General features: G+C 30.2%; 1 protein-coding gene across 1 annotated transcript in view; it reads left to right on the top strand.

Annotated features, from left to right (window-relative positions):
- Positions 1-13,275, top strand: part of LOC129964146 (cadherin-87A-like) — a 70,661-nt gene that overhangs the window by 24,939 nt on the left and 32,447 nt on the right. Inside the window, exons 7-17 of the mRNA XM_056078852.1 lie at positions 599-697; positions 2,544-2,678; positions 6,388-6,501; positions 6,773-6,851; positions 7,031-7,143; positions 8,112-8,312; positions 9,331-9,486; positions 9,622-9,786; positions 10,980-11,053; positions 11,776-12,043; positions 13,082-13,227. Of these exons, the coding sequence (XP_055934827.1) occupies positions 599-697; positions 2,544-2,678; positions 6,388-6,501; positions 6,773-6,851; positions 7,031-7,143; positions 8,112-8,312; positions 9,331-9,486; positions 9,622-9,786; positions 10,980-11,053; positions 11,776-12,043; positions 13,082-13,227 (1,550 nt within the window). The remainder of the gene's footprint in view (positions 1-598; positions 698-2,543; positions 2,679-6,387; positions 6,502-6,772; positions 6,852-7,030; positions 7,144-8,111; positions 8,313-9,330; positions 9,487-9,621; positions 9,787-10,979; positions 11,054-11,775; positions 12,044-13,081; positions 13,228-13,275) is intronic.

The following is a 13,275-nucleotide window of genomic DNA, read 5'->3' as shown; positions in this document are numbered from 1 at the left end:
CTAAATATTCTTAATTATTTATTATTTTATCCTTTATTTTTTTATTATTTGTTAATTTCCTTTTTGAAATATTTATTTTTGATCTTTCATTTCTCTTTCATCCGTCTCCATAAAATATTTAATTCATTGCTTGAAATGCATTTCCAGAATATTTGTTGAATATTAGTCTTAAATAAATTCATTAAAACTTCATAAAATTGCTTCGGTCCCATAATATGAAGTCCTTTAAAAAAAAAAAAAATAGTTCCTAAATGCATTACTCAGTAAAAAGTCTGTTATTCTCAATAAGGCCTCCATTTATACTTATGATAGAAAAATCACCTTTTTTCGTACGCATTTTTTAGCTAATCTAATGAAAACATCCATTCTAAGAATGATATGCTATTATTGTCTCTTAATCACTGGAAATTCATTAATGTTAATGTAAAATTAACATCAGCTATAAAATTGTCCTTAGATAATAGAAAGTCAAATGACTCAATAGCCTATGACGGAATTACGTAAATTTATTTGAAGCGTTTCTATAATACAATCTAATATATTTATATCTTGTTATCTATAAGACCTGACACATTCTTTTTAATGGAATTTTTAATAGGATGCTGCCGTCGGCACCACTGTGCTGGAAAAGATCAAGGTCACGGACGCTGATGACGTCGGAGGTGTCCTTCAGATTCGATGCGATTCCCCTCCACAGGTATTAGAATATATGATTTACATATATCTAAGGGTATGAAACAATTCTGACGCAGATTCTAGCAGATGTAGTGATAAAAACGTATTTTGCAGATCCACTAACTCAATAAATCTAACTTTCATGACTATTTGTGTTTAGTTTAATTATATTAACGTCCCGTTTCAAAGCAACATGAGGGCTATTTTAGGACGGACTTCGACATTTTGAACCGCTGTCAGATGACGAGAACGACACCTGAGCTGGCACCCCTTTTTCCAAACGTCCAAGCCACATCAGCGGGAGGACGTTTGGCTCTGACGGATTTAACATGCACCAGACCCGCTTATACGTCGGTTCTTCGGTGGAATCGGGTCTCGAGTATGAAACCCTCCGTTTTCGAAGCTGAGACCTTACCACCAGGCCTCCGCGGCCTGAATACCTGTCGCTCTTTGTGAAGATAGGAAAAACATATATGGATATTATTGAAGAAAATCGATTAATCATTATGAATCTCTATTCTTCATGAATGAAATCTCTAAAATATATTTTCAATATTTTATGTCTCAAATGCTTTACTGCTTTATTAATGAAAAATTTATATATGTTTCGCAATAAATTTCATACGAATTTAAATTAATGTGCAAGCAAATTTACGAGAAAAAAAAGCTAATAGGCTTAACATTCACATTTATTTATATATTTCTCTTTAATATTAAAACTTATAACAAAACAAGTAAAAATTATAAAAATTTCTTGGAACATCAGAAACCTCATTTGAGGGGAAATGTTCCCTAATTGAATTAAAAAATAAGGAGAAACTTTCTGCATTGCCATAAATTTGGTACTTTAATTTGATAACTTTAAACGAGCAATCTAGCATATATATAAATTTATTTATTTCGTGTATCTCGGAAATAATTCTAACGATTTGGAAAAAAAAATTTATGTTTACATAAGATTTTACTTTTTAAATTTGTATATATAAGTATCTTTCCAGGAAAAAAAAGTGACTTTACACACACAATTTTTTTATGCCTAACTATTAGAATATTCAATTTCTGCTTCGAAGTGTGGAAAGTGCAGTATAGTTGTCAAAACGTTTTGCTTTTTTTTTTTACTTACGTATTCGTATTTTATATTTTTGCGTTTTAAGTGTGTTCTATATAGGTATTCTGTCTTTCCGGAAAAAAAGTGAGATTTTACAAACACACATTTTTTTTATACTTAACTATTAGAGCCTTTTTCTTTCTGCTCTCATGCTGACAATGGTATGTACAGAGCCATCTCGGAACAGATTTCATCAGGGTAAAACTAAGTGCAAGTTCATAAATATAAGTAATGATAGATAAACTGCAAAATGAATACTGCGATATAGCAGATTGTTTCGAATAACATGTTAAACTAAGTGCATTCCTGATTTTGTTTTTATTTAAATGACCCGTTCATAGGTAGGTAAGATAGGAAAATATTCCTATGTAATCAGTATGTGATTCGTAATTAAATATTTTCTCAAAGAAAAAAGTACTGCATGGTGAAGCTCGGCTTTCCAGTTATTTAATTGCAAATTTTCCTTAGTCTGCAAAAGTGCTTTCAGACAGATGAAACTAATTTCAGAAAGATGAAAGAAAATCGAAGTTATCAAAATGATACGTAGTATATATCTGTTGTCATAACATCAAACATGAGTATTTCTCAATATTATCTTTTATTCAGATTTTAAGAAACATCATTTCACGTGACATTTTTTTCTAATACTTTATATATTGTTAAAGAAAGGCGTTAAAAATCATCAACGAAATCTTTATATTTTTCATTTGAATTTTTTTTAACTTTCTTGTGTGTAAATGAAAAGTGTTGCATCTTTCAGCATCCGTCTGCATGCGACAAGTTTTCGGTGATCACTCAGTCTTCGAGTCCTCAATCCACCACAGCAACCCTCGTCCTCAGGAGAAGCCTAGATTATGCCGAAAGCAATTATTACCAGATCAGGCTCATTGCTGATGTAAGTACAAACTCATATTTACATACACATAAATAAAATGATGAAACCGGCTTCATTTATCCATCCATTGAAAATTTATTTTACTGTTAAACTATATATATAATATTGCTCTAAGGGGCTTTGGGAGATAAGAAAAACCACCTAAGATTTCTTTAAAACATGATATAATTTCTTAGTCATTTTTCAAATTCCTTTATTTCTGCAAATATGTGAGCTTTGGATTACAAATTATTTGATAGAAATATAAAAAGATCCTTATGAAAATATTCTTGTGTCATTTACCTGAATAATCTGTTTCACTTCCATAGTGGTATTAATATAAATAAATGGTTGAAAATGCATATTTGGCTTATTTAGAAAAATAAAATATATTATACAGAATTTTAGAAGTTACTTCCTACCAAGACAAATTTTCTAAATCATAAATTTATCAGAATTAATTTTTTACAGGCATATTTGTAAATTATTCCGATGTCTCAGTTGTAGAAAGAGTATGCTAAATCTTTCAACAATCGACACTTCAAGTGCTTATTCCTTCATCTATGAATGTATTAAATCTTTAATTAGATTATACATCCTAATGAATGCTTTTATTACAATTTCAACTGCATAAAGCATATCAAGGGTATCAGAGATATCTAAGCATGTCCAAATAATTATTGTCTTCTAAGTTAATTCCTACTTTGACTTAGTTAGAAATGTAAGCATTATTGAAAATTTTTAAATTTGATTCATGTTCCAAGCACATTATTATGTGCGAATGGAAATCCTTTTGTTTTTTGTCAATAGATAGTGACAGAAGGGGCAATTTTTCTAAACAGGGTTACATGAACAGGGATATACAAACAGTGAACAGGAATATATTTTTCTAAATTTTTAGTTGTTTTATATACATACTAATCGAACACTTGGTTTTCTTTTCTTTATGAATCAAATTGTGTATTGACCTAATAAATTATTTAAATTTTAAAAACAAAAAAAATTTGTAAAAATTTATTAATCATTGAAAAGTTTCATAATGTAGTTAGATGTATTCCAATCAAATAAAAAAGTTTGAAAAATTATGATGATATTTTAAATTTTTATGGATTAAAAATGCAAATTAATAAAAATGAAATATATTCATTGCTTGAATTAATATATTTGATTTTTTTTCTATTAAGGGAACAGTAAATTCTGAAATAAGCAAAAATCGACGAATACGTGCTATTTTATTTTTACCTTTTCATCATTAAAATATATGTTTATATTCAACTACAACAGTATTATAAAATGTATTGTTCAATAAAATAAATATTTGAAAGGTTAAGAGGAAAAAAAGTACATCTCAATGACTTTAAATAATTTTCCAGGTATCTTAATTTTTGAAGAAATTAAATGAAAATGATAATAAAAATTTCGGTCAAACATTAAAAGAAAATGGGGCATTCATTTTATGTTTCGAGCTTTTCTAGATAGTTAAAAGTCAATTTTAGTTTAAAAAAACATAAAATTCCTATCCAAATTCAGTAAATGTACATAAAAATATTTCTAAAAAATTAGCATTTATTTTTAATCGTAAAATCTTACACAGTTTTTTTCCAAATAAATTTACATTTAGTAATAAAAAAATAATTGAAAAAATTAAAAATTAAATCGCTTGGAGTATTTTTAAATTTTTTAAAATTATATATCTTTTAAATTTTTAAAAATTATATATCTTTTAAATTTTTAAAAATTATATATCTTTTAAATTTTTAAAAATTATATATCTTTTAAATTTTTAAAAATTATATATCTTTTAAATTTTTAAAAATTATATATCTTTTAAATTTTTTAAAAAATAATATATTTCATTTAAAAATGTTTTTTAAGAAATGTGAAGCTTTTATATTTTAATGCATATGTATAGGGATTGCAATACCGGGATACCGAATACCGGTATTTTGAGCCATTTGTACAATTTTGCAATACCGGTATTCACAAGTTTAAATACCGGTTTTTCGGTATTTACTAGAAATTTTTAAAATTGTCTCCACTATATGTTCAGAGATCGCCAACATAGCAAAATAGTATACGTTTTTGTTTTTATGTCTCCATAACGGGCTTAATTAATGGCTTAATTAATTGCTTAAATCTAAATTAGCGAAACATGGATTATCACTGAAAGAAGAAATTGTATCCATAATGACTGATGGACGAACAGTTATGAAAAAAGTGGGAAAGTGGATTGATACAAATCAGCAATTGTGCAATGCTCATGGAATTCAATTAGGAGTAATAGATATATTATACCAAAAAAATAAAGATCAGAAGAATCCAAATACTGTGGATATAAACTCCGGATTCCGACTTTAAAGAGCGTGAGAGTGAGAATGATATTGACAATGAAGATAATGACAATGTAATTGTTGAAGAAGATATTGCTAATGAGGATGAAATATTAACCCATCAAGAATTGCTTCCTATAATTTATAAAGTTCGTAAAATTGTTAAGATATTTAAGCGTTCCCCTATAAAAGATGACATATTACTAAAATACATACTAACTGAAAATAAAACAGAATATATGTTAATGTTAGATTTTAAAACACGTCGGAACCGTTTACTCCTAACAGCACACATCACACTATAACAACACACATCACTATCTGAAGATTATATATTACATTGAAAAATCGCACAGAAGAAAGGCATACCGAAATAGAAAATGCCTTATGGTATTTACATAATTATAAGGATTTTAAAAATGAAAATGAAAAAGAAGAAAAGAAAAGAACCAATTCAAGTCTGATTAAGTTTATAGTAAATTTTCTTAAAATTTTTTACCCACAAATCTATCCACATTCAAAGTAATTCGGTTCATTTATCGAAGATTATGATGACACTAATGTCGATAGTGAAAAGGAATTGTCTCTTGATAATAAAAATTAGAATTAGCGACAAATAAGAAAATTTCAACGAACCAAAATACAACACAGAAATCAGCTATATCCAAAACCATCCGACGAGAAATCGATTTATTTGAAGATGAGGGATTTAGAGGCAAATATTTGGAAAAAGTATATCGCGTATTGCTAACAATACCACTAACTATCGTAGATGCCGAAAGAGCGTTTTCTACAACTAGTAATTTTTGCACAAAATTACTTTTCAGACTTAATGACAGTACAATTCATTAATTATGTTTTTTAAGATCACATTTCAAAAATTTGTATTAATACCACAGACTGAATAGTGAGCGATATTTACAATTTCTTGTGATTTAAATAAATAAGTCGTTCCTTTACTTTTTTCTGATTCTTTATATACTGTTATAATCTATAAGTTACAAATTATTTTTTGTGATATTTACCCTTACTAATAAAGCTGACAAATAAAATAAAGAAACACCTGTGTTTTCTTTCTTTTTCAAAAATTTGTAATACCGGTATTAAAACCGGTATCCCGGTATTAAGATGTAAAAAATACCGAATACCGGTATTGAAATTTTGGTCCGGTATTGCAAACCCTACATATGTATAAAAAATTTCATAACCCTAAGTGGATAGATAACTCGCAAAAGTGTCTAATAAGAGTCCACTGTCCCTTTAAGTTTCATTACAATCTATGCATGAAAGATGGCTTGTCAAAAAAAAAAAAAAAAAAAGATTTTTCAGTGATGCAAAGCATAATCGTTTGCATCACACCTTTCTAAGCACATTTATCTATCATAAAATTGATGTTTCAGGATGGATATCACAACGCAACGGAAGTCGTTTCAATCCGGATCGGAGACGTGCAGAACCGACCTCCCGTATTCGTTGGATCCTTGACGGGCTTGGTGGATGAAGATGCGGAAGTGGTAAGCAAAGCAAACGGTTGTCAAATTGACTTTCATTGTTTAAGATATTAGAACCTGAAACAGATAATCTATGATATGGATTAATATCATTCGAATTAAAAATATAGAAACCAACAGTTCATTACTGACAGAACAAAAATAAGATGAGTTATACCTTTTAGTTGCATTAAAAAAAAGCAATTTCTCAAGTATTTTTTGTAAATTAACAAAAATTTAATGAATTAACAACAAACAACAAAACTTTCATATGGATGCATTTTAATTCGAACAGGGTACTCTGGTGATGACTCTGAAAGCAAAGGACGGTGATGAAGGAGATCCAAGAAGTGTCACTTACGAATTGGTCACGAGTAAGTACGATTTAGAACTACATAAAAGACAAAATATTTTATGAAAACGGCTTTTATGGATTTCATTTTTGCTCAAGACAATTATGGCAGATTCTTTTTTTAATTTATTTTGGTTCTTTACAATCTGATTAACACGAAAACCATCACCTTCCTAAATACTCTTCCCTTTCATTTTACAGACCCCGAAGAATTCTTCAGTATTCATCCTCTAACAGGCGAACTCAGAACAGCCAGGCTTCTCGACAAAGAAATATTTCCATCTTCTAACGGAGTCATCAACGTCGGAGTGAAGGTACAGTTAGCTGAAGGAGAATCAATCTAAATGAATAGACATCACTTGTCACTTTTTTTATTTTAAAATTACATTTAAAAAATATATAAGATCTCCTCTTGATTTTCACTGATGTTCAAAACTGCTGCTCTCTATGGCAGTGAGCTCTAATCTACAGGTATTTATTTAATTTTTAATTTATTGGTCTTTTCAAAATCAGATAGAATTTTAAATTGCGCATAAAATTTTAACCCTCTGACTAAGTATTTTTTTTAAAAATCACTATTTGGATACGATATTTGTAAATAAATGCACATATTTTTTAAAGAAAGTGAACTGATATTGTATGTTACTCTATAATAATATGATGTAATAAAAATCTGTAATCGTAAAAATAAACACTCTAAACTGCGAAAAACGCGGGATGTAATAGAAAATGGATCGATTGTCAACCCGCGGAAATCGCGGGATAAGCAGTTAAAGGATTAAATGTTTAACACTATGAGTTTTTAAGAGTTCTGCTTTTATTCTTTTAAATTTTACACTCACTTTACAAAAATTATTTAGAGACGGAAAAATTTACTTAAAAGATGAAATTTAAAGCGGTATGGCATTTTTAGAGCCAATAGCCACTTATGATCAAAATGATCAAAGTAGGATTTATTGATTGTGTTATCAGTATGAGGCATAAACAAACCCAATGATTAGCCATCTCTTATAACATGAATAATTCGATTATTTCCGGAAGCTTAACCTCAAAATTGACAGTAAAAATAGCAAACCATCCGCTCTCTTTACTTTCATTGCATAGCTTGAAAGTTACCTACAGAACTACTTAATAATTAATCAAATGTATCATCATTTAATGGCCAAAATGGATGTTTAAGAAAACTAAAGTGTCTTTAAATGAAGCAAAATAAAATGACTGCTTTTTTAGCTCCTTTTCAACTTGACTTCGGCTGATGTCTGAGAGCTCTTATTTCTTCCAGGCTACCGAGGTGATGTCCAACGGAGCTCTGGCCGTCGGCAGCGAAGCATGGACAGTTGCAGCCCTGACAATCACCATCCGAGATGTAAACGACGAGCCACCCACTTTCAATAAGATCAGCTACACTGTCAATCTGAACGAGAATGTCGCTAATGGGACGCCGCTGCCGAATTTGGACATGTTCGTCCAAGATACAGATTCGGTGAACAATTTTTATAGTCCTTCGTAAAACACATGAGGGAGATGAGCGGAAATGATTTAGCATTTGTTATAAACATTAGAAAGTTTATTAAGTGAATATAAATGAATTCCCCCAAAAATGTAGGGTATTCATAATTAACAAAATAAATTATTTTAAAGTTGCTTACAGACAAAACTATCACTCAGATAAGTATGAAATTTGGTGTAGGATGTAATAAAGGAATAGGAATTTGCTTGAATAAATAAATAAAAAATTTAGCTCCAAATTTAATTTTTTTGTCAGAAAATGTCAGAACTTTCGCTTTTAAAATTTGCTTAGCCTTTGAAATAGCTTCCAAATTTTATTACAACAAAATATATTTTACGTGATGGCTGTCATTTTCAGCTACCATTCTAGAATCGTAACATAACATATGGGAAATGCTTATAACAAGTCGTAGTATGTTGTTTTAAGATCAAATAAAGTTCTTCGTGACTTATTAGGCATTTCAAATGCCCTCCAAAACCAAAAAGTCACATGGATTGGTATTTGGGGATGAGGAAGGCGATGGATCATGGCATTGGCACCTGATGGCACATTCATCTGTGAAGTGGTTTTTGAGGATGTTTTTAACATAAAAGCTAATGCATGGAGGAATTACATCTTTCACAAAAATTATACGTAAAAAAACAATGACGTGCTTGCAGAACTGGAATAATTTTTTTCTATAACAATGACGCATATCACTCCCAGCTATCAGACATGCTACTGAAACTCTAGTACTTAGTTCCTCGAAGTTAAAAAATCCGAGAATAAATGATACAGCAAATCATGTCACATCATTACTTTTGTCTTTCCCCCATTTTTTGATAAAGAAATTATTTCTTGCTAAAAAATGATTCTTTCATAAATTTAATTTCTTTTTCATTATTTGTTTTAAAATTATTCATTTATGTAAAAACGCTGTTAATACCTTAAATATTTGCTTTTATATTATAACAAAGAATGATTCATGTCTATAATTAATAATCATCTGCAGGGATCGAATTCCGTATTTAATATTGAGTTGGTCGACGATTCAGGAATCTTCAGTGTCGAGCCTAATTTGGCCACCGGCTCCACATCAGTCAGCATTCGAGTGTCCAGTGGTCCGCTGGACTATGAGAATCCGAACCAAAGAAAATTCATCTTGTTGGTAAGATTTCAAAATCTAAATGTTACTTTAAGAAAGAAAAGTTTTAAAATACGATGAGTGACAGCAACTGTTAAATGATTGAAACCTTATTTTTTCGGTTGTTTTGTGATATAAATGAAACGGTTCATTCTCTAGGTGGTAGCCAAGGAAGCCTTTACAAATCCGCAGCTGTCTGGAACAGGAACAGTTACAGTGAACATTCTAGATACAAACGACAATGTTCCAAAATTTGAGAAACCAGAATACAAGTCAAGCATTATCGAAAATGCACCTGCAGGAACTGTCGTGGATACCATTACTGTAAGTAGAGTCAAGAAAATGAATATGTAACAAGCAGTTGAAAATATTTTCCTTCTGGCAAAGTCTATAAATAAAATTTGTACAACTACAAGAACAAAAATAAACCTTATTCTGGCAAAAATATATATTGGAAGTCCCACCCTCAAAAAGAAAAGAAAAAAAAACCTAATGCATTTTGGAAATTAATAAAAAAGGAAAAGGAGAGGAGTACTACAGAAATATATCGTTTGCGACCTTACGCTTGAGAAGTTAGATAATTTTATTCCAGCAGATAGCAAACTTAGTCAACATTGTCTCCGACAAATGACACTACAAAGAGGTAGAATAAAAACCGGTAAGGAAATATTACAAGAGCTGTTCCAAAAAATTCAGCAATGACGTTTTCAATGTAACTGTCATTTGTAGCAACAACATGGCAAGTTACAGAATGGCGATTTCGTTTTAATAATATCTGTTGAAGATCGTTTCAGTGGCAATGCTAACTAAATTTGCAATTGGGTGGAATAAAATGATATTTCACAAGCGTAAAGCCACAAACGATGCCTTTCTGTTGCATTTCGTTTTATTATTATTATTGATTTTCAAATCCCATAAATTATTTTTGAGTCCTCCAGTAATTGGAAACATCATCTTTATGTGTTAAAAATGCAAAACTATAGTGAAGGTGAGCAATAAAATAATTTGAGCGAGCATAACTTATCTGTTCAGTATATAGATATGTATACCTTTCTTCTTATACAATATTTTACTAATATTAGCCATTATAATAAAGGTTTCAGAAACTATCTCAAGTCCTATATTAAATAGAAATTTATTCTTTTATTTTCTTGCCAGTATTTTCATTAAGTGATCACACAGACATAGTCATATTATTTGTCAATGTTTATTTACGTTACTCTAATGCGCTATTGAGGGACCCTTTTTTTTTTCTTTCTTTGTGTGTGTGCGTGTTTCACTATTCTCTTACATCCACTGGTATATTAAAGAATGATATTTATCAGAATACATTCTTACACAAATAAAGATTGCTTTTGTGTTTTGAAATGTTTCGTAAAATTGTGCTCATTTTCAATTTTTTCATGTGAAGTTTGTGAAACTCATAAGATTTCATATTCGTTTGAATGATTGGAATATTCCTTTTTCACTGTTCGTTTCTAAATATTTCATTAATAGATGAGTACAATTTTTTCCAGGCAACAGACAGAGACACGATGGTATTTGGAGAAGCTGGTATCGTCTATTCTATTTTTGGAAATGGGGCAGAAAAGTAAGGAAACGTTTAAGATAGATTTTGTATTAAACGTTCTAAGATTAACTGTATTAAACTCTAAAAAATGACTGGTTCCAAAGTTTAACTTTAAGGAATTATGAACAATTTGTATTTATTATAAAGCTAATAGTTATTCAATTAAAAAAGATAAAATGGGGAAAGAATATTTTTTTTTTAAATTAGCAGTTACTTGCAATATTTAGAAGCTAAATAGTATTGTCTTTTTCACATGATATTAAAACCATTTTATTTTTCCTTTCGTAAATAATGCACATTTCAGCAAAATGGCTTCTTATTTGTTTGCCATAAAAGTGCAATTATTTTATTTGCATATATTTGATTTATTTACATAAATTAATATCTAAAATCGGAAAATAGCTCTTTTATATAATAGCTCCTTTTTTCAGCTGATAAATGCAAATAATTTATCAAAAACTTTCAGATGAAAAATAAAAAAAAAATTAATGCACAAATGTTAGTCAAAATAATACATATATATATAAATAATTTATGTGGCCTGATATCGTTTTTTTTCCCCTTCTGTTTTTTAGCAACAACTTTCACGTTTGATTCGTTCATGCTTTCCACGGCGAAAAATAGGAGAAGTTTTATATCTTTATTTTTTTAATTCGATAATACGAAAAAATCACTGTCATCGAAGATCGAAAACCAGAAGGTAGGGTTATATTCGATAATGATTTGATTAAACCTTTTTTCAGATTCCAAGTAGGCGAAACGTCCGGCGTCATAACCGTGGCTCCGTGTCAGACCCCCGGATCCGGTAACTGTCTGGATTTCGAAACCAGGCCAACTTATTACTTATCGTACCAGGCCGTGGACGACATGGGCAGGGGATTGGCGACCGTGGTCCCGCTCACCATCACATTATCGGACGCCAATGACAACGCGCCCGTATTCCTGCACGAGTCCTACTCGGCTACCATCGACGAAGGAGCTTTCAAATTCGACACACCGCTGCGAGTACAGGTAATGTGTTTACAGTGTATTCCTTTGAAAGCAATTTAGTTAAGTACAAGTAATTGTACTAATATGAAAGGCATCAAATATGTCAAAGAAAATTGGTTGCTTTTAACACCATTCACTTTTAAAATCAAATAATTGGTTGCTCTGAAATGGAGCTCTGAGATTGGTTTCTGAAGAAGGATGTGAAATAAAGACTACTTTTTAGGACATTCATATTTAAAAAATTTTGTTTTAAGTTGCTGAAATGTACAGCTATTGATTGTTTTAAAAATATTTAAGTCACTCATTAATAATCCTGCCTTGTTACATTGTTTTAGAAAGTGACTTAGTCATTAAAAAATCTCTTATTTTCCGTACACGAAATATACAAACTCCAGCTCATGATTTAGTTGAATCTTTTTACATTTCCATGAATCCGGAAATAAAACTATTTTTATTGTTATTTATTTCATTTCTGTTGTCTGAGAACTCGATAACTAATCAACACTCCGAGCTAGACGGGTGACATTTTTAATACGATCTTTACACGAAGTTGTAAATTTATAACACATTTAAAAAGGATTCGTATAGGAAAAGTAGTACACTCCTTTATAACGAATACGATAAATCGAAATTTCACCCATCTAGGTAATGGCATTTGCTTATTTCGGAAATTTCAGCATATTGTCAAAATTTTGACAGTTAGAACGAATAAATAAGAACAAACTACATAAATGAAACTTAGAATGTGACAGTGACATCAGTTTTTTTAAAAATTCTGTATCAAATTTTGGATCTAATCAATCGAAAGAAAGAGGTTTAAAAAGCATGCTTCATCTTCTTCCACATACGGCCCTATTCCATTAACATATGAGCACTGAGGGCGGAAAACTCTCGCTGGTTTTTAACTTTCAATTTAAATACGACAGTATATTGCATAAAACTAATTTGTCAATCCTGATCAAAATGTAACATTAAATTGAAAAAAAATGAAATCAAATTATTATATTATTTGTATAGAAATAATCTAGATAAATGATGCTATCCTCTTTCCCTTATCAGGCAGTTGATGCAGATGCTACATCTGTAGTGCAATATTCCATCATAGCTGGCAACAGTCATAACATCTTTGCAATTGACGGCAGATCCGGTGAGATCAGCGTCACTCAAAGGAATGGTCTAGACGTTTCAGCTCTCAAAACGGATACGTGAGTGATGAGTTTGCCTTCTAAAATGGATCCGAATCCTGTAAAAAC

The sequence above is a fragment of the Argiope bruennichi genome, chromosome 1, assembly GCF_947563725.1.
Source record: "Argiope bruennichi chromosome 1, qqArgBrue1.1, whole genome shotgun sequence".
Classification (NCBI taxonomy): domain Eukaryota; kingdom Metazoa; phylum Arthropoda; class Arachnida; order Araneae; family Araneidae; genus Argiope; species Argiope bruennichi.
Note: the sequence above shows the minus strand (reverse complement) of the source record. Positions and strands in the feature narration are given on the sequence as shown.